This window comes from Pituophis catenifer, unplaced genomic scaffold (assembly GCF_029215685.1).
Source record: "Pituophis catenifer annectens isolate HBS135680 unplaced genomic scaffold, rPitCat1.0.hap2 SCAF_8, whole genome shotgun sequence".
NCBI classification, from domain to species: Eukaryota; Metazoa; Chordata; class Lepidosauria; order Squamata; family Colubridae; genus Pituophis; species Pituophis catenifer.
The window spans coordinates 19,735,865-19,761,431 of NW_027256888.1; the positions used below are offsets into that span (position 1 = coordinate 19,735,865).

Consider the following 25,567-nt stretch of genomic DNA (forward strand, 5'->3'; position numbering starts at 1 on the left):
CGTTGTATTAAGACCATAGATGGCTGCGTAAGGAGAGTTGAAGGGAGGCGAATTCGGGGTGGAACAGAAAACACCGGGGGTGGGGGGGCGGGGGGAGGAAATAAGCGTCGAGGTACAGGGTGGCTTGCAAGGGACTCCCGGGTGTTCCGCAATTCTTTTTCCTCTCTCTCTCCTCTGCGCGAGCCAAACTTTTGCGGCGTAAAACTGAAACCAGGTGCTCTTGTGAGGTGGCGCAAGAGCTCCTTGGGAGAGGCGAGGACAAGCTTGGCGTTTCCTCTCTCCCAACCCCCTTCCTCTTTTCCCCCCCTTTCCCCGGCCTGCCTGGGATCTTAGCTCGCGGCTCCTTGGCTTTTCTTTGCCTTTCTTCCGCCCGCCCCGTTCCGTGAGCTGGAGCGCCGAGGAGGTACGGCAGAAACACGTGAAAGCGAGAAGTAAAAAACAAACCAAACGCGGAGTTCCAGCCAGTAGAGGCTTGGCAGCGGGACTGCCGAGGAATAGGAGGGCGCAAAACCGAGGGGAAGAAGGTGGCAGTTTTCCTCCCGAAGGGGCTCTTTTTCCCCACCCCTTTCTCTGGGTTCGTGGGGGAGTCTCTCGTCTCCGACGCTGACAGGTGCTCCTTCGAGCCCGCCGCGAGCTCTCTCGCCCCCTTCGCTTCTCCCCCCGCGTTCGTGAGGATTGTGGCGCCCTTGGGAAGCCGATCATGCTTTGAACCTTAGGAGAGGAGGAGGGAGAAAACCCTGGAGACAGAGGAAAGAAAGACTGTAGCCGAGGAAAAAGTTTTGGATGGTATTATGTGGAAACTACCCTGCTCTTCTCCGCTGCCCAAGCAGGCTAGCTGCTGCTGCTGGTCTCTCCCCAGCGGTGCAGCCTTCGCGGGCTGGTGGAGGTGGTGAGAACGACGACGCGGGGAGTACTTGAGCTGTCTGCAAGGACTTGGTGCGTGTCTTGTGCGTTAGAGAGTTCCCACCCCAGCCTACCAAATGTTCCTCTTCGGGGTCTTCTCGCTGACACTTGTTCTGGTCAGCCAAAGACCGGGAGTCCACGCCGAATCAAATCTGAGCAGCAAGTTCCAGTTCTCCAGCGCTAAAGAGCAAAACGGTAAGAAGTCTTTCTGCGTGGGTTTGTGTGTTTTGTGCCGTCTCGGAACTTGGGTACACAAAAGAGTCGGAGCAATCCGTGCTGGGGAAGGAGGAGTCGCTGAGACAGGAAGGATTTTCCTTCTCTTCTGCTTTTACAGAGCCTCAGGGGTTGGGCTGTTGGTGGAGCTTCTGGGTGATTTTTAAAGGCTGGGGTTTCAGCCTGCGAAACCCCAGCCTCTGTCAGCCCCGGGCGGGCACTTCTGTAAAGATCTCCGTTGAAACGCGCAACCTGGGAGGGATAAAAATCGCTCCCTTCGCCAGAGTGAGTCTTAAAGATTGAAGCTAAAATGAATGGAACTTGGCAGGTCCGGCTTCACGGTGTGTTTGGTCACTCCAGGAAACTTGTCAGGCTCGTAAACTGAAACGGGATAGCTAAAAGGGCATCAATTAAGAAGCCAGAAATAGGAAATACATTAGGTCTCTTTCTTTCTCCCCTTCCCTCATTCTGAGTTTTTGCATTGGGGGGTGTTGTTATGATGTGTCTGATCTAATCACCCATTTTGTCGCCTCCATAAGTTTGGCACTGTGTAGTGTAGGTTAATGGAGGATGAGCTCTGTTTTCAACATGCTGGAAACAAGCTGAAATGCATAGGAACTGTGAATCACTTAAAAAAAAAAGGTTTCAAGTGTACCTGAAATGTTTAGAAACTCTCAAATTAGGCTCCCTTGGGTTGGGCTGGTCTTGGAGAAAGACTCCTTTCATGCAGAGGGCAGATTCTGGGTGTGTAATTTGCTTAGCCTCCGAATGCCATATGATTTACATTATTTAGATTTTTAAAGAGTTTTCTCTTTGATCTTCTATTACAAAGTCATTTAAAGGAACACTTTGCAAACATAAATATTATATGCCACATGAAACCACATCATGAATATAGTCTGCCTAAATTTAGGCTATTAAACACTCTGTTTTCCAGTGGTGGATGCTAATGTAAGGGAAAAATGTTTTAGTAGTTTCCTTCTGAGCCAGAAAGATGTGATTTCATCTATACACAAACAGGCATAAATAAGAGGCAAAAATAAATAAATAAATCTTAAAATTGCAGTAGGAAAAAATGAATACAGTACTGAATGAAGGTCTGCTCTGAACACATTAGGACACTAGAGCCCTGTATTTTCTGAAAAAAATACATCTTATTATATATTAAATATTTTCTGGCAGAGAAAGAGAAATAGGCTGCTCCTTTTGATGGAAGTTTCTGCAACTGAATGCAGCAAAAGAGTTTCATATTATTAGCAGATGGCACCTGCAGACATCAAAAGACTATTGGTCAAAAACCAGTTCAATCCCTAGCTAGGGTATTGCAGAAGTCTGGGGAAACTGATGAAAAGAATCAGGAACTGACATCTATATCTATTGAAAATTGACCACAGTAACATCTGTCACATCTGTCCTTAACCAGAGGAAGGTACCTATCTTCTGTGTTTCTTTCATCTGTTAAATTTGTGGAAGGGAGGAACAGTAGTTTTGTTTTGGGGATGAAGATTAGAATTTCATCATATGTCTGTTATAAACAATTACTGAAATACATGTCTGAAACTCTAATCCTACTAACTGAATTTAATAGTTGGTGCAACTCTTGGATGGAACAGTCATTGTCATCTGTAGTTTACCCTTGTCACATTTCACACAAAACAGGGACTATTGTTGATTTAATTTGTAACCTGTAATTTTCTAGGAATCTAGAAAAACTTTTTGCATGTGTGTACTTATGCTGTTGTGTCACATACAAGTGTCTTATCAGGAATGAAGGAATGATCAAACTATTTTAAAGAACTACTGTGGTTTAAATGCATTAACAAATATATTAGGCTATATACAAACATTAAGTCATACTGTGGTTTTGTTCTGCATGGAACAGCCACTGTGATTTGTAAATCGTGAATAGTGATTTAATGTTGTGTGAACCTAGCAGCCAATTGTATGAGTTTTGTACAGTAATGCTAATCTACAGTTAATTTAACTATAATTTACTAAATCTGATTGCACTTCACATTGTAGTATAAATTAACTTCACTGATTTGCTTTATACAACAGATTAAGCCACAGATCACACAACTACTTTTTAATTCATCCAGTTTTAACAAACTGCCAGTCATTAGAATAGCATTGCTCTGGGTAGTGATTTTCAGTTGATATGAAATTTAATTTTGTTCAGGTACAAATTCTGTTTGTATAATTAAATATGGGAATCCAATTATTTTACCAGAGGTTTGGCAGGATTTTCTTAAATTTTAAGATAAATAATGAAAAAACAACATTAATCCCATTTTATAATTATACTGCTTGTCAGTCAAGTTGTGTACCTGCATTGCATATTTCTTTTATTACGGTCCTGTTTGTCTTCACTAGAGATGTGCTGTACTATAGTCCAAGCAGAAAATGTGCTTTGAAGAGAGGTGGACACAGTATATCTGTATACTGTGTATACAGTATATCTTCTTAAAAAAACCTGCCTCTTTTCTTGGTCACAGATGGTATTAATGGAATCTCGGAAAAATATGTGTTATGTAGGATAAGGAGGTGCTGAAAGTGTACCTATATCCACTCTGCAATCTTGCTGCAATTTGCTGGTGCTTCCTTAATCCCAGATATAGTATGGAATATGGGAACATAGGGCTATTATGTGACAGGTGTGGTATGCATGCCCACATTCCTTCAAAGCCCTTTTTATGCTTTGTATCTAAAGTGCTGCATATCCCTACTTATCACATAGGTACATTTTTAAATCTAAAATTCAAAGAAAAATTGTGTATCCAATATGATATACATAAGATATAGTGTGGTGAGATGATTAAGATACTGGATTAAGAGCTGGAAGACCCAGTTTCTAAATCCACTCTCAGCCATGCGAGCTTACAGCCTGTTCAAGTGCTACATACACTGCCTTAAATTCCTGAATGAAAAGTGGGATATAAAATAAATATGTATGGAATTTCATTCATTCTGGCTGAGCTAGTTTTAACCTGCTATAATTAGAATGATGTTTTCGGTCTGCTGCATACAGTATTAACCATTTTTATGTGTGAATCAGGAACATGATACACATCATGCAATTGCCAGTAAAAAGGTTTTCTATGGGGAGCACATTTATGTACTGTATATAGTTATACAGTAATAGTAATGTCAGATTTACTTATTTAATGATTTAGGGCCTTCTAGTTCAGTTCTTTCCTTCTTTACTTGGAAGTGCACTCTACTGAATTTGTGGCATTTTTTTCTGGAGAAAGTATGCCCAGAATGAAAGCTATAAGTCAGATCTTAACCATAGGACTTAATAGTAGATATCCATGGCACATGGAAAGCTATCAAATGAAACTGCTTCACCTTGGCATTGCTGAGAGTGATTGAATTCAGCAGGCCTCTTCTGAATGATGTGGTTTTGCTTTGTCTGTTGTCCAGTTTTTGTTTTCATCATTGAATGTTATTGTTTTTTTCAGTGAACTGCCCATAGTTGCTGGGAATGGACTATGTAAATATTTAATATATAAATTAAGTAAGTAAGATTAATTTAGTTACCCAAGCAGAGGCTTTTTATATTGTCTATTGCAGCCTTTTAACTGAAGGTGTCCGTAATGTTTGAGCTGACTTTTTCCCCCAAAACCTTTTCTCTCCTACACAATACTGTTCATAACTCTCTGGAATATTTAAAAGTGTTTGCAAATATTATCTTTACAGAAACACTGTTAAAAAAAAGATGAATACACTGCTATACCAGGACCATGCAACAATGTACATTTAAAAAGGAAATTATGATTTGGAAAGTGCATAAGCTTTTTTCTTTTGACTCTAATTGCAGCATGTTGCTATTTTATCCTGGTTTTCAAAGTGTGTATGTGTTTTTTAAAAATAAGGCTTAACATTTCTGTGGAATAAAACATGACTGTTCTGTTTTACTTCCCTGCTGTCTCACCTATCTATAAGATAATTTAGAAACATCTTATTTGGCAAGTCATAGTTTAAGAATTTCATGTTTATTTATTTATTTATTGGTTCGATTTATATGCCGCCCTTTTCCGGAGACTCAGGGCGGCTTATAATGCGTTAAGCAATAGCCTTCATACTTTTGTATATACCTGCTTAGTAGGGCTTTGACCACGCCCCCCAGTGGTGTTCTTTTTTATACAAAGTCAGCTTATTGCCCCCACAATCCGGGTCCTCATTTTACCTACCTCAAAAGAATGGAAGGCTGAGTCAACCTTGAGCCTGGTGAGATTTGAACTTGCAGTAATTGCAGGTAGCTAGTGTTACTTAACAGTGCTTTAGTCTGCTGCTAAATGTTAGTGGTCCTATACCTATAAAACTCTCTGCCTAAGAAATGAATATGTTGAAGAAACAATATAAAATATATTATTCTCCTAGCCGGCTGCAGAGTGGTTTAGGAATGGGTTAATACAGTCTGATTTGCCAGGAGACTGAGTCATAACTTTGTGGCCATGCCTCCACATCTCTCCATCAGGCCCCAGTTTTCGACTCAGTCATCTGACAGAGACATCTTTGGCAGTTGCTCTTCATTTAAACTATTCCTGAATCAATTTACAGGTTTTTATAATTCTATTTCTCATAATTTCAGGTTTGCGTGCTGGCCACATCAGTCTAGGCTGATAAAGCCGCCACTATCTCTGAAGGGGGGGGAGCTCCTGGGGCCCCAGGCCTTACTAGACCTTGTCTTGCATTGAAGACTATTCCCTCCACCCCTCCCACAACCAGCTCCCACCAATACAGCTGCTCCCACCAACGCAGCCACTATCACCACCGCAGCTGCTTCTCCGAACATGCGGTGAAGATCTCAGCTGGGTGGCAGCCCTTAGATCCACCGCTGCCAGCTTCGCTCCAAGATAGCAATTTGCTGCTGCTACCACTGCCGCCACTGCCACAGCACTCTCGGTGCGAGTTGGGTTTTTTGGCCAGAGGCTCTCAGCTGAGAGGCGCTCCGCTGCCGCCACCATCCAGTGATCTCATGCAGTGTATCTGGAGCCTGGAGACTCCTTTGCTCCGATTTCTGCAGCCGCCATTGCAAGGCATGGCCATGAGGCATGTCTGGAGTCTGAGTGGTCAAATTCCGCCCTGGGTAGCGGCCGCCATTTTGAAGGCACAGCTACGAGGCGTGCCTGGATACTAGGTGGCCATTGTGCCTCCTCATTGCTGTGGCCGCCATTTTGAACAGCCATTTAGAAACATTCTGCAGCCTCAGAGGATCCCTGCAATCCATCTCATTACTCCAGGGCGGACATCTTCCCCAGAAGATGCTCCTTTTGGGAGCATCAATCATCCTCGAGCTGCAGCTTGGCAAGTATTGCCATTCAAGGGGCCCTGATTAAAGGGGGGGGGCAGGTGCTGGCACCACTCAGGTTCTCCCTGAGTAACAGATCTTGATTCTGTCTATGTGAGCTGGTCAATCTGAAATTTCACAACGACCATATTCCTTCCTAAATTCAAGCTGCTTATTTCAGCTGTAATGGCAGACAGGTCCCAGGATAACGTGGAGATATCCACCCACAAAAAAGCTTCATCCAAATCTAGGCATGGCCGCAGGGCCTCTCAACCCTCCAGCATGGAATTAAAGGACATAGAGCACAGGCAAAAAGCCTAAGAGAAGTAGTCCTCTCTTGCAGAGAAAAGGCAATCTCAACTGGAAACCATGTCAAGGTCTAGTGACCAACCTGCTTCCCACTTATCACCTCAGACATCAAACCAGCCCTCACCCCAGGCTTCCCTTCAGGAAGAGACTGGAGGCCTTTCCCCTAGTCCTGCCTTTTCAGTTGCACAGGAACTAGTTCCTGACAGGGACCATTCCAAGTTGGGTTACCTCTTTGCTTGTGCCTCTCACCATGAGAATCCCAGGGCTAGTAAGGCTCCTGAGTCTGCTGATGCTCAATTGGCTAATTTACCAGACAACATCCAATTACTAATTTCAAAAGCTATATCCACAGGCATTGCTGCGGGCATTTGCAGCCACAGATCCAATTCTCTGGTCTCCAAATACCTTACTAGACAAGCTCATTCATCACCACAGGCCAGTTTAACTGAGCCCTCTCATCATTCCCCTTCCCCATCAGAAGGCAGCATAGAATTAGCGTCTGGGGAGGAGCCTCAAAGAGACCCTGATTTATCAGATGATGAGGACACGGCCTTGCCAGAGACCCCGGCCTTTACAGGCCTCTTTCCTGCTGGACTATTTAAGTCCTTGCTTCACAAAGCAACAGTCACAGCCGGTCTCCAGGAGGAAGCCTCTCCTGAACAGGCTTCTACCCAGGGGAAAGGGTATGGTATATTTTCTGAGCTGGTTTTAAAACAATTGTTCATCCCAGCCCCCAAGCTTTTTGGCGGATGTTGTCCAGAATCAGTGGAACAATCCCGCCACTCTACCAACTCCCAGTACTTCTGACAAAAAATCTGACAATATGGCTCCTAATTTCAGTCTGCTGCAGGTTCCTCCGTTGGATGCACCAGTGGCGGCATTGCTATCCCCTGCACCATATGCGACAGGGGACCCATCTGAAAGTCTCAAACCTGAAGACAAAAATTCGAGGCATCCTTTAGAAAAATGTATCAGGCTGCCGTTTGTGCCATCAATGCCGCCACTGCAGCATCGTTTTTCAATCACTCCACCATATTATGGCTACAGCAATTACAATCCAGTTTGCCCACTTCTGAGGTCTGCCTCCACCAGGATCTTAATAAGATACTTGCCGCCATTCAATTTTCCACATGTGTGACGCTTAATGCCACGAAATACAGCTCTAGAGCTCTAGCTTCCTCTATCACCTCAGAAGGTTCTTGTGGCTCAAGTCTTGGTCAGCTGACCTCAAGGCCAAGTGGCGGTTGGCTTTGTCCCCCTACACGGGAACCAAACTATTTGGGCCAGTCCTTGATCCTCTTCTAGTTGAGGACAAAGACAGGCGCAAGGTATTACCTTCGATCACCAGAAGGGCAGATAGACAAGCCATTCCTTATTCACGCAGACAATCAGTCCGCTTTTTGGGCGCCAATTCCACAAACAGAAATGACTCTTTTGTTCCCCCCCATAAGAGGTTGCTTGAGCCTCTTCGCAGACCAGTGGGTAAAGACAACAATGGATTCCTGGGTCCTCCACACCATCAGATTCGGCCTCCGTCTGGAGTTCCTCTCCAGCCTTCCGAATCACTTTGTGCCATGCCCTGTCTCCCGAGATCTTGCCAAGCGAGCTCTCATGGAGGACACCATTCACCACCTCCTGACAATCAAGGCCATAGAGGATGTTCCTTCAGATCAAAAGAGACAGGGTTACTATTCCATCCTCTTTGTGGTACCGAAACGTTCGGGGGGCTGGAGAACCATCCTCGATCTAAAAAATCTCAATACCCACTTGGTCTACAAGAGGTTCAAGATGTGTTCCCTCAAGTCCATCCTTGAGGGAATTTGTCCGGGGGACTTCCTGGCCTCGATTGACCTCTCAGAGGCCTATCTTCACATTCCGATATCCCAGGCGCATCGGAAATATCTCAGATTCAGCTATGCGGGTTGCCATCTGCAGTACCGCACCTTGCCATTTGGGCTGGCGTCGGCTCCTCGCACTTTCACCAAAATCCTGGCTGCCTTGATCGCCCACCTACGGTTAAACCCAGTGCGGCTTCAGGCGTACCTAGACGACATTTTAGTTCAGGCCTTCTCCCTTCAGAAGGCTCGAGAGGTCTGCAATTGACTCTTCTTACCTTAAAAAGCCACGGCTTTCTGGTCAACTTCCCAAAAGCCAGCTAGAACCCGCCACCAGCCTAATTCATCTGAGCGCTCTCATAAACACCATCACGGGGGAGGTTTTCCTCTCCCAAGACAGAAAGGTAGCCATCAGGGAACAGATAGCCCTTGTTCTTTTGAATTGAACTCCAGTGGTTCCTCCTTCCATTCCAACGGGCCAAGTATCCAACTTCCAAGCTCCAGTTCGGGTTTCCCTCACAGTCTGTCACTCCCTGCACTTGTGGTTGTCCTCCAAGGGGACAATATTCAGAGAGCCCCGGAGAATCACCATCACGACGGACCCAGCCTCTACAGATGGGGTGCTCACCTCAACCAACAGGTGACGCAAGGTCACTGGATTCCCCAGGACCTTCTACACAATATCAATTTGTAGGAGCTACAGGCAATCCACCTGGCCCTACCAACACTTTTACCGTTGTACGAGGTCAACACGTCCTCGTTCTGATGGACAACACCACAGCAAAAGCCCACATCAACCGCCAAGGTGGCACCAGTCAAGGCAACTCATGGAGGAAGCTCTCCGCCTAGGAAGGTGGGCAGAGGCAAATGTTCTATCCCTGAAGGCGGACCACATTGCCATTGAGTCCACAGGTGGACTTCCTGAGCAGGACCATAGTAGGCAGCTCCGAATGGCATCTCCACCCCGACCTATTCCAGGACATCTACCTCCGCTTCGGGCGGCCACAAGTCGACTTGTTCGCTTCTCACCTCAACACTCATCTTCCTCTATACATCACAAGATTTCTGACCCAGGGGGCTCGGCTGCGACTGGCCTCCCGGTCTCCTATATGCCTTTCCACCACTGCCTCTGATTCCGGCTGTAATCCACAAGATCATCTCTGAGGGGGCGGAGGTGATCCTAGTGGTGCCTCATTGGGCCAGAAGGCAATGGTTCGTGGACCTCGTCGCACTCTCCATTTTTCCACCTTGGAGAATTCCCTTGTGGAGGATCTCTCTCAGCCAGGGGGTCATACTACACCCGGAGCTGCAATGGCTCCAGTTGACTGCCTGGCACTTGAAGGGGTCCTCCTGAGGCGGCAGGCCTTTTCAGAGAGGGTCATTCGGACCGTCCAAGCTGACAAGAAGCAGTCCACCATCTGGATCTACAATCACACCTGGCAGGTATTTTCTCTCTGGTGCTCTGCGTGCAACATTAACCCTGTTTCAGCTTCTTTTCTACAGGTGATGGAGTTCCTTCAGGACACCATCAAACATCACATAGCTGCCCTCTCCACGGTTCTGTCGGGCAGGGAAGGGGAGTCCCTCGCCCTTCATCCTGTCATCCTTGGATTCCTCTGGGGCGCCAGTAACCTTCACCCCCCCCCAGTCATTCACCGTTATCCCACTTGAGATTTACCTAAGGTATTGCGGGTGCTTATGGAGCCTCCCTTCGAGCCTCTGAGAACGGCAAGTCTACGCCATCTCACCCTTAAGGTCATCTTCCTGGTCGCGATCACATCAGCATGGCGCATTTCCGAACTGTCGGCCGTCTCAGTGAGGGCCCACCTCTGTATATTCCATCCAGACAAAGTAATCTTACGTTTGGATCCTTCCTTTATTCACAAGCTAAACTCTGTTTCCATCGAGCCCAGGAGGTCATCTTGCCTAACTTTTGTCCTCCGTCTTCCCATGCCTTGGAAAAGAAGTGGCACACCCTGGATGTGTGGCGAGCCCTTGAGATATATATCTCCCGCACTGTGCTTTCCAAGAAGACTGAGGCTCTCTTTGTTTCATTTCAACCTACTTCACTGGGCACCAAGCTGCCCTCTTCCACTGTAGGTCGCTGGATCAGGGTGTGCATTGCCCGAGCTTATGAGACCAAGGCACTGCCACCACCTAGGCTTATCACGGGGCATTCCACTCATAGCGCAGCGACCACCACTGCTTGGGCCACACAAGCCTCCCTTGAAGAAGTTTGCCGGGCAGCCACCTGGACCACTCCTTCGCCTTTCATTAGGCATTATAAACTTGACGTCTTTGCCTTGGTGGAGGCGTCCTTCAGGAGGAGGGTCCTTCAACAGGTTTACTTGGCCGAGGGTGCTCCAGGCCCTTCGGTTTCCCACCCGTAGAATTGCAGGCTTGGGTATGTCCCATTCCTGAACCACTAGGAGAAGGGCTGTTGGTCTTAACTAAACGCCGTTTCTCTCCAGCTGCAAAGTGGTTCAGCCCCACCCTTACTCACTGGGGCCTGGAGCCGGGGCTTACTAATGCTCTAGTCTAGATTCTCTTTCAAGTCTTTCATCTCCGAAAATGGGGGCCTGATGGAGAGATGTGGAAGCGTGGCCACAAAGTTATGAATCAGTCTCCTGGCAGATCAGACTGTATTAACCCATTCCTGAACCACTCTGCAGCCGGAGAGAAACGGCATTTAGGTAAGACCAATGCCCCATCTCTCCCTTTTAGGGAGGGAGAGATGGGGTGTTGGTCTTACATTAGTTGATTATGATTTTATGAATCAGTGTTTAGCTGTATGGTTCAGTTTTAACTAGGTGTAATAAGATTTTCAAAATTTATTTTTGAGTCTTAGATTTGCCCTGAAGGGATAGTTGCTCTCCAAATGATTGTGGATAAATCAATTAATATATATAATATTCAGGTCAGTATCTGAACTGTTTATTCAGAAATAGCCTGACTAGGTGGCTCAGTGGCTAAGACACTGAGCTTGTCAATCAGAAAGGTTGGCAGTTCGGTGGTTCGAATCCTAGTACAGGTATCCTGCATGAGCAGGGGTAGGACTAGATGACCTCTAAGGTCCCTTCCAACTCTGTTACTGTTACCAAATAGCGTCCTTTACACTTTCTATGTTGCACCTGATTATTTGAGGGCCAGCATACTATCTGGCAGAGTCAGCATGCTCCAGGTCCCACTCATTAAAAATGTCACCTAATGGGTTCCAGAAAGCAGGCCTCCCCTGTTATGGCTCCTGCCCCCTAGAACGTCATTCCTCCCAAGATTTCTGCAACCTCCACCAGAGCTTGTTTAAGCAAATCCTTAAAACCTGATTCTATTTACTACCTTATAATGGATGGTAGATTCCTCAGGTAGATTGATTTTGTGATGCTGCTTAAAACAGTATTTCCAACTTGTCCTCTAGAAATCTTGGAATTCTTGGAGTTTTGTAAGCTAGCCAAGTATACTACAAGCTACTGTGTTGGTCAGTTGAAATAGAAGTATTGAACTTGAAGTTAAGAATATCAAAAGTATTCTGTCTTATAAAGATACTGATAGGGTAGTTGGCTTGAGAAAGTCTACATTTAAAACTGTTATGTTGTTTACATCATAATGGATTAATTCCTTGTTTTGCAGAATATTAATATATAAGACTCAGTTTTGCGGGGAATAGTTTGATTAAATCTCATTGAAGTTTTAGGGATTTAAGAATCCTAACTGTATAAAAATGTAATGATAACTTAATAATCCTAAAATGGCAAAAGAGAGTATAAAAACCAAGATTTATTTTGGGATAACATCAATTAGTGAAGTTTAGCTAGATTAAATATGTTAAAAGTCCTTGGGGAAAAAAGACAAAAGCAGCATATAGATCTTTATGTAATAACCATATCGCAAGCATGTTTATGAACATTTACTACTAACAGAGGCTCATCATCTTCTCTTGGAAAAATATAACCCAAGATGATAATGATGAAGATGAGGGTGATAAGTGATTATGATGTTATCCATTCAGTCAAGTCTGTTTCTTGGCCAGGTCTCCCCATATCTTGTGCTATTTCTTTGAGTTTTTCTATTCTCTGGCTAGTGTCAGCTTTGATGGTGTCCAGCAACTTTTGACGACCTGATTTCCTTTTACCGCTAACTCTTCCAAACATATTTCTTTCTCCAGTGAATTCCTCCACACGATAGTTTTGTGATTTTTGCCTTCTAGTAACATGTCTTATATTATGTACTCCAGTACTGGCTTGTTAGTAGCCTTTGTAGTTATCTTTGCTATCCAAGGAATAATCCAGGTTAAGTATTTATAACTCTGTAGATAATAGTAGGAGGAGTAATGGAAAGCTAATAAAAGGAAGAAGTGTTAATAAGATAACTGTTATTCTTAATCCTGTTTGCGAATTGAAATAGGTAGGCAAAGTTTTTTTTGAAAAGGAAGATATAGGCACCAAATTGATTCTCTTGCAAACTCTTGCAAACAGATTTTATTGGCAAAGTCTGGAAGAAAGTAATCACAGAAATTTTGATATGATAAGAGAATGTTATTGATTCATTGTTTAAAGAACAGCAGTATGATACTAGAAGAGCAATTCCCAAGACTTTAAATATAAAAATATTGCCTGGTTTGTATACTGTGGCTGTGTCACATATCTTCTCAGTCTTTTAATAGCCAATTCAATGAATTGATGCATTGTGGCTGGATTATATTAGGATCTGAGGAAGTCTGTTTTATGACCAAAGACACCCTATGGTATCTGAATACTATGTGCCTGTGTTAGAACAGATCACTTTCTTGTTCATATTATAATTCAACTTTTGATAAGTGATCCTTAAACTAATGCCAGAATTTTGATTTCTGAGACACAGGATGATGGATCTACAGCAGCCATTTCCAATAGCTTTAGTTTATTCTGAGTAATAAAAAGTATTGTTTATTTACTGTTATGATTATAGCTTCTGTTCTTGGAATCATTTTCATTTTAAGAATGTCTAAAAGCCTGTATTAAATTTATCACACTGAGTCAAAGGTTGTCTGGCAACCTTTTTTTTTTTTTTTGCTCAAAGTCTTACATTGCTTGTAAGTTTAGAATTGCATAACAGGAGAAGCTAAACAGGGCATACTTTAGCCCTGTCAGATCATTGTGATTTATAAAAGTTGGCTTAAAGTTTACTATCTTATGTGGGTCCAAGCAATAAGCTCTGGTAAAATAATGGGAACTGGTTTAGACTGAAATAGAAGTCTTTAGTCTAAATATGATAACAGATTATCTTCAGTTCAGTTCAGTTTCCTGCCCTCATTCAGGTGTATTTAGCATTTAAAGATAGAAAGGATACATCCAACTATAATTATATCCAATTGCAGCAGTAAAAGTAGTTCCAGCAATATTAAACAAAAAGTATATTACTTTCATTTTCAATAATCTGCTTCTCTCTGGTACAAAACTTACAAACAGAAAATCAAATGGCCTCTGATACGAAATTGAAAAGGTATATTGAAGGAATTCAGTTTAAATACATTAATGAATACATCTAGCCAGAATGACTGTTGCTGTATCTTTATAGTTGAATAAGATATATTGCTAGTACAGTCTATGAATATAAATAAAACATATGTTATTATGCTCCATTTAATGACAACTTTTATTCCTCCAGAGGGAACATGAGATTGGTTGGGGAATGGTAACTGATTCTAGCATAAAAAACGTTAGTGTTAGAGGTCTGAATTTAATTTCAGAGCAGAGAAAGATGAAGTCTATACAAGCATTTTGTAAGTATCATATCAATGCATATTTCAGGAAACGTAATGCAGCAAAAATGTTAGGAATGTGGCTGTTGAAAGTTGAATGTCAACTGAGAACATTTCTAAGCACTGTAAATGTATATCTTGCCAGCAAATTCAGTGACTCATAGTGGGTGGCAAACTTTTCTGTATTTGTAAAGATAAGTAAATAGTACTTTGAATTATGTCATGTAAAAAAGAAGAATTGATGGTACACAACTAAGTTTCTTAATTCTGGGTTTCTTCTCCTCAGAATTTTTTGTTGTTACATCTGTATGAGTTCAGCAGACCAGCTACTTTCATTTGGCTGAAATTGAGTGCTATGCTTAGTAATGCAGTGAAATGTTAATATTTAGGTAAAATTATATCAAATCTCTTTGTGCATCAGATTTATGACTATAAATATTGATCACATCATAAGACATCTCTATAAGTTATCTGAGAAATACATATGGGGATTTCTATACAAATAGTTCTTGGTTAACAATCACATGATGTGCTTTATGACTGCATTATTTAGTGATGACATTCCAGTCTAAATTACCATTGTTAAGCATGGACCACCTGTAATATAGGTAGTCATCGCTTACTGACCACTTATTCAATGACCAAAGTTATGGCAGCGCTGAAGAAGGAGACATGCAGTAGGGTCTCAAAGTTGTATCCATCACAGCAACTTGATTTTGATAGATGCGCTTAGTAACCAGTGCACATTTATAATGATTGCAGCATCTTCTGGTCATGTGATTACCATTTGTGACCTTCACAGCCAGAGAAGCTGACAAGTGATGTGACATCGCATTTAATGATTAAAGTGAATTCACTTAATGACTATAGCAGAACTGATTTTATAAGTCACCATGATCACATAGAATAGAATAGAATAGAATTCTTTATTGGCCAAGGGTGATTGGACACACAAAGATCACATGCTGTTTACATTATGATTGCATTGCTTAATGATGGATTTGCTGATCCCAATTGTAGTTGGTAAATGAGAACTGCCTTAATTGCTTTTGTGGGAATGCACTCCAATTATGGATAAATATTATCATGCAAAAAATGTATTACACTGTATTATACCTTCTAAAGGAAAATGGAACAGGTATTTGCCACAGCAGCGATCCAGTTAGTTCAAATGTGTGCAGTGTAAATATAAATGTGTAAATATGTCAGTAGTGGTTCAGACAGAACCACTGGGAGATGTCAAGAATTAAATGTGAGATTTTTGAATGTAAAATATTCTGCTGTTGGAAGTATCATAGCTTAACAGCAGATGGAATCACATTTGATGTTTTGTTGTATGAATTCCATACAGGTAGTCCTCAACTTATAATCACAATTGGGACCAAAACTTTTGTGCCTAAGCAAAGACTGTTGTTAAGCACATCTTGCCCAATTTTTCTTGATACTTTTTGCATTGATTGTTAATCAAATTGCTGCAGTTGTGAAGTGAATCATGCGGTCATTAAGCAAATCTGGTTTCCTGCATTGACTTTGCTTATCAGATGTTAGCTGGGAAAGTTGCGAATGATGATCTCATGGACTTGGGACACTGCAGCCATTGTAAATACATTCTGGTTGCCAAGCAACCAAATATTGACCACTGGATCATGGGAATGCTGTGATAGTCATAAGTGTGAGGATTGGTTGTAAGTCACTTTTTTCAGTGCTTGTATTAACTTTGAACAGTTGCTAAACAAATGGTTGTAAAGATTATCTGTATTGTTAATGTGCATGTTACTTGATTTTATGCATTTCTGTTTGTCACAACTGTGAGGCCCAGGAGGGTAGTATGGCTGTATCTGGTCATTGTCACTCATTTAGCACCACCCAGGAAACGTGTACCTTAAGGAAAGCTTAAGGATGTAGTGACTGTTGCTCCCAAAGTTACATTCAATTGGTCTTCTCTGTGTCACCTACAAATTTTTAGAAAGACTTGTGTTAAACAGAATAACCCTAGCAGTAGAATCTGTAATCCAAATAGAACAAGATGGATTTTGCCCCAGACGTGATTATAACAAACAGGTCCTTGCACTAACTTATTACCTGGAGAATGGATTTCAAAGGAAAATGAAAAATGTCTCTGTTTTTCTCTTTTCTCTTGGCAGCCTATCTGGAGAGAAGGTTTTCTCTTGAAACTAATCAAGGTTATACCTTGTTGTAATACAATTGCCTTGTTTGACAGTATGTTGAGTAACAGGTTATGTCAGATTTTCACAGAATTCAATAGAAGCAGATACCATAAATTGAATAATGGACTACTACAAAGATCGATGCTATTCCCTGCTCTTTTTAACTTGTACATCCATGACCTGCTTGAATCTGTTTCTCGGAAATTTAACTGTGCCGATGATACCAATCTCACAGCCCAAAGAATCAACTTCAGTGATGTATAGGACATCCTCTCTCACTATCTCTAGAAGCTGGATGATTACTTCAAAAAATGGTGCCTCTAATCAAGCCTAACAAAATCAGAAGTAGCCACATTCCACCTTAGCAACAGGTATGCAAATTAACAGCCTTCAGTTCCAGAACCATATTATACAGTGTACTGGAAAGATCACTAACTTTCCAACAATACCTGAAAAAAACAGCTGCAAAATTGAAAAGCCGCAATGGGCCTTCCCCACCCTCCTCACGCCCTCCGGAGGCAGGAAACAGCCTGTTTCCCTATTTCTTGTGGGCCCAGAAGGCCCGAAAATCAGTTGGCCAGCATGCACATGCATGCCAGAGCTGAGCTCGCGTGCCCACCAATATGCCTCCGTATACCACCTGTGGCATGCGGGCCATAGGTTGCCATCACGGGCATTTAGTATGGGTGATTGCAGTCAAAATAACATTCCTTTCTCAGAGACTCAAAGACGCCTTGCCCTGGCACCTGGGATCGGATGACTGGGAGGTATCTCCCAGGGGTGAAATCCAGCAGGTTCTGACAGGTTCTGGAGAACCGGTAGTGGAAATTTTGAGTAGTTTGGAGAACTGGCAAATACCACCTCTGCCTGGCCCCAGAGTGGGGTGGGAATGGAGATTTTGCAATCTCCTTCCCCCAGGAATGGAGAGGGAATGGAGATTTTGCAGTATCCTTCCCCTGGAATGGGGTGGGAATGGAGATTTTGCAGTATCCTTCCCGTGCCACGCCTACTAAGCCACGCCCATCAAGCAACACTATGCCCAGCAAGCCACACCAACAGAACCAATAGTAAAAAAAATTGGATTTCACCACTGATATCTCCTGTTTGGATGGTGGACGATTGGACCATGTGATGGACATGTCGGTACTGGGCAGGGACTTGAGCTTTCACTTGCGTGGGGAAAATCTGGAAACTTTCAGATTTGGGTTTTCCCATCTGTGCCAATATGACATCTCTAATAAAATGTAACTTTGAGGAAATTCAAGCCTCAGAGTTTTCTTTCATTGGGGGTGTTACTTGGAACTCTGACAAAATGGTCATAAGTCACTTTTTTCAGTGCTGTTGTAACTTCAAATGGTCACTAAGCGAACTGTTATAAATTGAGGACTACCTGTAATTCCATCCATCATTGTGTGAGATATGAAAACATACAGTCATAATCATTAATATAAGGTCTTAAAACTAATATTTGAGCACAATAGAACAACAGTATGCATGCGTTTATTTACCCAATATTTGATTATTGAATTGATGAGTTTATATAAGTTTTATAAGTAAACATAAGGAATTTCTTTTTTACTCTGTCCTTATAATTAATTTCATGTATCTCTTCTTTTCCCCACTCACATATTTATTAAAATTCTTTACATTAGTGTAGCTTGTTCCATTAGTAGCATTCCCTGGTTGGTTGGCTGGCTGGTTGGTTGGGGCCCCTGAAATTGGAAGAGGAAGGCCCTGGAGAAGATTTCTGGGAAATGTAATCCACAGCAGGGAGAGAAAAATGAGAGGTCTGGGGAGTAGGAGGACAGATTGGAGCATCTGAGGGAAAAAAGGATCCGAGAGAGAATACGAAAAGATGAAGCTGCCACGAGGAAAAGAGGCTGCACTCCTTCGGAAAGAGACAGAGCCATCCCAAGGAAGAGAGGACATGGCTGCCACAAAATGAAGACTCCATTGGCCTCTGACTGGGCCGGCAGAGGATATGTTTATGAGGCAACAGGATTGGTGAGGGACCATTTGACCTAAAAGGACAGTCTTTGGGACACTGCTTACCATATAGATGTAATACTTTACATTATTGTGCTGTTTAATTTGATCTTTATGGCCAGTATTTTTACTTGAAGCCAATAACTTCTTCCAAGATGTGTTGGTGTACCTGGGCCAGGTTGGGCTGGTCACCTGGGAAAGGATAGAAGAACCCTATTGCTAGTGGACCTTTCAGGGGAAGCATTATATTAGCATCTTCTAATAAAACACCTTTTTTTATCACCCTGTAATCCCTTAATTTGGGGTAGAGTTGGGGGCAACTGGATGGAGCTAGCATTTATTGGTGGGATGCCCTTCCTGAGGCCTAAATGGAGTTCTCAGGAGATATTTTTTCTTTGCGCCTTGGAAGAGAAACATCTGCTGCTACCTAGGATTGAATTCTTAACCTTCTGAGTGGGAGACGAGCATCTTCACCAGTAGGCCATTGGTGTTCCACTCATATTAGTATCTTCAAATGTAAGTCTCAAACTATAGTAAAATATGAATTTTGATTGAATGAAACACATTTAATTTTCCATGAAATAAATTTATTACAAATATCAAAACCACAACTTTTAAAGTATGAAGATAGTGACCTCTTAATGACTGAAGGTTTTTAGTGGGGTACTTATATTTCTGCCACATATATTTTAGAATTCATTAGTGTGCACTTCTGAATGCATAGGTTCACCTTGAATTTTAATGAGTCATAACCCTTTGTAGCCAGATAAAATCAATTTGTTTGCTTTCAGGTAAAAATATAGATGCTCTTACAGAGAAGGATTGCCATTTGAAATGCTAACCTTATGTAGGAATCCAGTTAAAGAAAATGAGGTAATAGTCCGTTTCACTTTTTTTCTCCATGCCTTCTTTTTTATCTGTACTATTTTCATTTTTGATAAAACTAAAGGAATGTAAACTATATTTAAAGTGTTAAAGATGAAATGGTAATTTATGGTTTTATGGTGGTTCAGGTTTATTTAAAATCCTTTATCCGTTCATTTTTAAGCCATTTTCATCTATTTGGGCTTCACTTGAAATTGATTTACCATAACCATTTGTAAAACGATGACACATATATAAATGCAAATATAAAACTTGCTATTTTAGACCTTAGCCAAGGAATGATAACGAATCATTTCTTGGTGTAGAAAGAGACAACTCTAATGTGATTTACTGATTCCTTTGGCCAATATTAATCTGATTGAAGGTAAAAGACTGGCGTGTATAAAGTTAATAAATTGGTATGGACTGCATTCTCAGAGTCTGCAATCTAGAGAAATCTGGGACGTATGCCTGTCTGGGGGCAGGGTACCAACTTTTTCTTTCTTGGCAGTCTATTGAGACTAATGGAATGCTGCTCTGGGGGGGCTCCCTGACCTTTGAGTAGCTTTAATTGGGGCCACTGAATTCCATTAAAGGGAGAAGCTAAAAAGCTTCCTTATCCACATGCTTCTTTGAAACTTTGCCACACTATTTCAGCAGTAAGTAGCATTCATTCTACTCTTTATTACACATCCTTTGCATAACCACAAATATTGCTGTCAGATTGTAAGGTATTTTGGTCTGTAAATATTGTTCTAGAAATTTCACCAGTGGTGATAAATTAGCACAAGGCCATTTCCATCAAGAAAAACGGGAGTTCAGTTTGTTTGTAGTTATGGATCTTATTCAACTAGTGTAAAACGTAATGAAGAAAATGGATGGAATACCTCTTTATAGAAAACAATAATTTCCTATAATTTCAGGATAGAGAAGCAAATAGGGTCATCTATGTAATAAAATATAGAACAATTTACTTCTGGTTAATTTGTTTAAGTAAGAAAGATAAAACATCACTAGGATTCTAAAATCTTGGAGTCCTAGTGGACAATCATTTAAATATGAGCCAGCAGTGTGCTGCAGCTGCCAAAAAAGCCAATGCAGTTCTAGGCTGCATTATCGGAAGGATAGAATCAAGATCATGTGAAGTGTTAATATCATTTTATAATGCCTTGGTAAGACCACACTTGGAATACTGCATCTGGTATTTTTTACAGCACAATGTAAAAAAGATGTTGACACTCTAGAAACAGTACAGAGAAGAGCAACCAAGATGATTAGGGGACTGGAGTCTAAAATATATAAAGAATTGAGTATGTCTAGTTTAATGTAAAGAAAGACTAGAGGTGACATGATAGCAGTATTACAATATCTAAGGGGTTGCCACAAAGAAGAGGGAGTCAAGTAGTGGTGGGATTCAGCCGGTTCTCTTCGGATTGCGCGAACTGGTAGTGGCGACTGTGGGAGGCTCCACCCACCTGCCCGGACATAATGCGTGACTACTGCACATTTACAGAGGTGGCGCGTGCACTCACATTTGCAAACAGGTAGGGAAGGTAAGTGAATCCCACCTCTCGAGTCAAGCTATTTCCTGCCAGAGCAGGGGGTTGGACTAGGAAGATCTTCAAGGTCCCTTCCAACTCTGTTATTCTGGTGTTGTGCTAAAATTTGGTATTGTGACATTAAATACTTAAACCACCAATTAAATCTAAATTACTCACTCTATTAGTTACCTTAATTGAACATTGTTTATGTATAGTTTTAACTATTGCTAAGATTCTCAATTTGGGCTGGAAGTACTTTGGGGAGATGGAGTAAGTTAACTGATAGATCCATCTTTAATTTGTAATATTAATCTTAAAATATATTAGAGACTGAGTAATTTGAAACTCAGATGGGTTTCTGTGATCTAAAGAAATGCAGCAAAGCTTGAACCCCCTACTTTCTAGTTGTGTAAAGTTTAAAGGTTTTTATTTAATTTTTTATTCAACTATATATTATTTCATGTTATTATAATGTCATAATATTTATAAGATTCTGTGCAGAGCACTTTGGACAGCAAGTATTTTCCAGGGATTTTGATCATTCACAGCATTTTCAGCATCGTTTCAATAATCTTAAAATCTTCCTTAAGTGTTGGCACCATGTTTTCTGAGACTGGCCTCATTTTCTCTTTCTCCAGGAGGTATGCAATGTAATGCAATTTTTGGATGCCAGTCTTTAGGTAAGATATAGCCAGTAAGAGACATTCATTCACAGTTTTCGCTTCATGAGTGAATATGGTTATGATATGAGATGTGGAGGATTCTTCTCAAGCAGCCTTGCTGGAAAAATTTAACCATTTAATCATCTTGGTTATTACAATGCAGGGAGGTTAAAGAACATCGGTGGTGCAGTGGACTAAAGTGCTGTTAAGTGCTAGCACTTAGCTGCCAGCTGCCTGCAATTAGTGCAAGTTCGAATCTCAACAGGCTCAAGGTTGACTCAGCCTTCCATCCTTTCGAGGTAGGTAAATTGAGGACCCGGATTGTGGGGGCAATAAGCCAACTTTGTATAGAACAACACCGCTTGGGTGTGTGTGTGTGAAAGCCCTAATAAGCAGGTATATACAAGAAAGTATGCAGACTATTGCTATAATGCATTGTAAGCCACCCTGAGTCTACGGAGAAGGACGGCATATAAATTGGACTAATAAATAAATAAATAATAAATAAATAAACTTGGTTTGCTATGAGTTTAAAAATCCTATATCATAAAATTCTGTATAGAATTTATCATTCTATATAGACACATATGGTGCTGTTATTTCCTATAATGACTGCCCGGCTGATTTGAGCTGAACAGCATTAGTATATTCTGAGATCCTTCAAATAATCAATGCCATTTATCAGGATGGAGGAAGCATGCTTCTCTGTTGTAGTGTCTACTCTCTAGAATGAGGTTCTGGGCTGGTGTTGTAGTGTCTACTCTCTAGAATGAGGTTCTGGGCTTTATGGAGAGAGCCATAAAGTTCTGACTGGGTGTCAGAGATGGATGGGATATGTTTTGGGTTGTTTGCCAGGTTCTTTGTTCGTTTGTTTTTGTTGTATCTTTTCTCTTATCATCTTATTTTATAATGCTCTGCGTGTTGTGAATCATCCGTCCAGAGTCACCTTGCAATTGAGCAACACCAAATAGAAATAAATAAATAAATTATAATTTGGATCTGATTCTCTGTAAAGAACTGTTCAGGAGAATTGTGATCTAAAGACACTTGGAAATATAGTGAGATTTTCCAAGATAATCGCATTTTTGTGAACGCAAAGTGCTTAGTAAAACTATTTACTTTGAAATTTACTAATATAGTACGTATCCAGATGTTTATTAATATAGTATGTGTCCAAATATTGTTTGATCCTGAAGATACGCATAATTATGTTAGTGTTTTATAATCCTTTCCTGAGCAAGATACTAGTGATTATGGAATAGGTGCTGAAATCCTCTTTTCAGTTAGGTAATTGAATACTGTCACAATTGCCTTATGGGATGTTCTGTGCTGGATGAGGGACAGAACATACTATGCAACCTTACTGATTCTTACAGACTTCTCAGTAGCTTTCAGTTCCATCATTCTTGACATTCTTATAGAGAAAATATACTAATTAGATTAAACATTACATTATTTTGATAGTTCATTTAAAATTTTAAGAGGGATTTGTTTTTCCCCCCAAGTAATTTGATTAAGAAGTATAAATAAACTATAAAAGTCCATACATTTACAAAAAATAGAAACAGAAAAATAAAAAAGAATAAAAGGGTGTGATACAGAAAAAAGGGAAAACAGAAAGATAAGGAAGTAACATCCCCATTCAACCCAGCAGGTAAAAACAATTTTAATAATTTATCACGGTATCTAAATAATTTCACTTCTCTACATAGCTCATCTCTTATATAAGGTAAATTTATTTATTTATTTATTTTTAATTTTATTTCAAATTTATATACTGCACCTTCTCTCGAAAGACTCAGGGCGGTGTACAGCCAGATAAAAACATACAATACAAACATTAAAAAACAATTAAAAGGGTATATATTAATTTGGCCCCAGTTTAAGATAACAAACCAATTAAAAATTAAAAATATGTTAAAAAATATGTTAAGCCAGCCAAAATATGATCCAAATGCTATATCAATCAATCTTTGTCAGCAAAAGTCCAGTAAGGCAACCAGATTGATTTTTTAAAATTATTCCTTAAACCCTTCAAAAAGAGTATCAGAGTTGATTTGCTCTCATCTGTGTTTCAAAGTGAAAATCCTCCAGAACTTTAATAGATTTTTTTTGTTTCAATAAAATTTATCCTTTTGTTTGTAACTTTTAGAAAAGGTCCTCCCAAATCTTAGCAGAGCTCTTTTGTCCAGCCAGAAGAAAAAAATATATCAATTTCCTGATTTAATATCTCCCGGCCAGGTAAGATGTGGTTTGTTATTTGTTCATCTCCTTAGGGGAATGAGTCATTCATCAGATCCATTTGTATTAAGTTTAAATCCCCCTTCAAATTAATTTCATAGACATCCATTGCAGCTTGTTCTTGATTTACAACAGTATTAGAAAATGCTCTGTCAATTTTATTAAGCATTTGATCCATTCTGTCCAAAAAATGTGACTCAAAAGTATTCGGTTGACTGAAAATTTTGCAGTAAGGATTTTTGCTCCATTTTCTTTAACCTTCGATTCTACTGTCCAGCCTTATGATCCCTTTATCACAACAAACAAATAAGCAAAAGCAATATCCATTTACCCATGAGAAATTTCTCCTAAATAATTCAAAATTATAATTCTAAATCCCTCTGGCCCTTAATCCATTATTAATTTTCCAAAACCTGTATACTGAGCACCCTTTTGCTGCATAGTACAAAAATCATATATATACATTATTGTCTTTTAAGGAGGTGGAAATTTACCTGATGAAAAGTAAAGTAAAACCTTGCCAGTCCAAAAGGTCTTAATCTCTCTATTAAGTGAAAAATAAAAATTTTAAAAATGATTAAGATATAAGGCTAGATTGAATTTAATATATGTAAAGGATGCTTTGCAAGTGTAAGCTTGATACAGTCCCAACTTTCAGCCACTACACTCATAAACTGACCATAAAAATGGCAATTTCCATGGTCTACTCTACTCAGGGCTGTCTGGAATCATGTGGGTAATGCCAATGATCTCTCCAGGGGCCATTCTCCTCACTCTCTTGCTAGCCAGTGAAATCTAGCGAAATGTCATTTCGCTATGGCAGTTACAGAAATCTCAAAAATTTGAAATTTGTACTCAGTTGCAAATCAAGTAGAGCCTTTGAGATTCTATAAGATTGCTTTTTAAATTACTTATGTGACCTTTTTCAATGAATGCAGGGGTGTGCTGATAGCATAAAATTGCAGTTCTGTTTTTTATCAAATCCAAGTGAAGAAATGAAAGAGCTTAATCAGTATTTTGCTGACAAACTAAAACTCAGTATAGGAGGATTAGAGGTACTGTTAATAGGTGTTAATTCAGCATTTTTTGAAGGTGCTTCCAAGGGACCGTTCATGGCTTTGGCTAGCTGGCAAATACAGCTGTGGCAATAGAAATGTGAGTTCTTCTGTATCTTTGAGATTCCCTTTCTTAGTTCAGTATAGGTGCACCATTCACTACTTTACAGAGACAGAAATAACAAGAGTTAAGAAATGCATGTCATAACTTCTCATGGAGATTACTGCAATGCACTGTAGAAATAGATACTCTTGGAAGATGGGCTGGGTTCAGAAATTTTACCACAATATGATACGTAGAACACTAATTGAAACTGGATGTTACTGGATGATCAATATTGTATGCAGATAGTTTTCATTTAGCAATCACAATTAGGATCAGCAGCTCAACTAACTGTTAAGGGAAGCAATTGCTGCAACTGTTAACAATCTTCAGCTTTCCTTTGCTTTACAAACCTGCAAAGGACTATTTGAGTTCCTGTAGGAGATGACCAGACTGAACACTGTTCCGTTGGTTAGATTAATATCAAATGCTGGGGAAATCAGGAGATTCAGGCAGTTAAAATGAATATAAAGATTTACTGCAAGCTTTATGTTCTCTACAAGAATCTGACCAACTGGTGGTTAAGGGAAATGAGCAGGAGATATAAGAGGCATTCAAGGTGGGCTTGACTTAGATCTCTTGCGGTAGTGCAGGGACTCGTGACTTATGACATGTTTGACTCCTCCCTTGGGCTCAGACTGGTCATCTCCTACATTT

The 25,567-nt window shown here is 40.8% G+C and overlaps 1 protein-coding gene across 1 annotated transcript in view; it reads left to right on the forward strand.

The window, feature by feature from the left end:
* The first annotated feature begins 628 nt into the window (after window positions 1-628).
* The window catches only part of PDGFC (platelet derived growth factor C), a 158,394-nt gene continuing 133,455 nt past the window's right edge, over window positions 629-25,567 (forward strand). The window contains exon 1 of the mRNA XM_070948534.1: window positions 629-1,098. Coding sequence (XP_070804635.1) covers window positions 981-1,098 — 118 coding nt within the window. The 5' untranslated portion in view covers window positions 629-980. The remainder of the gene's footprint in view (window positions 1,099-25,567) is intronic.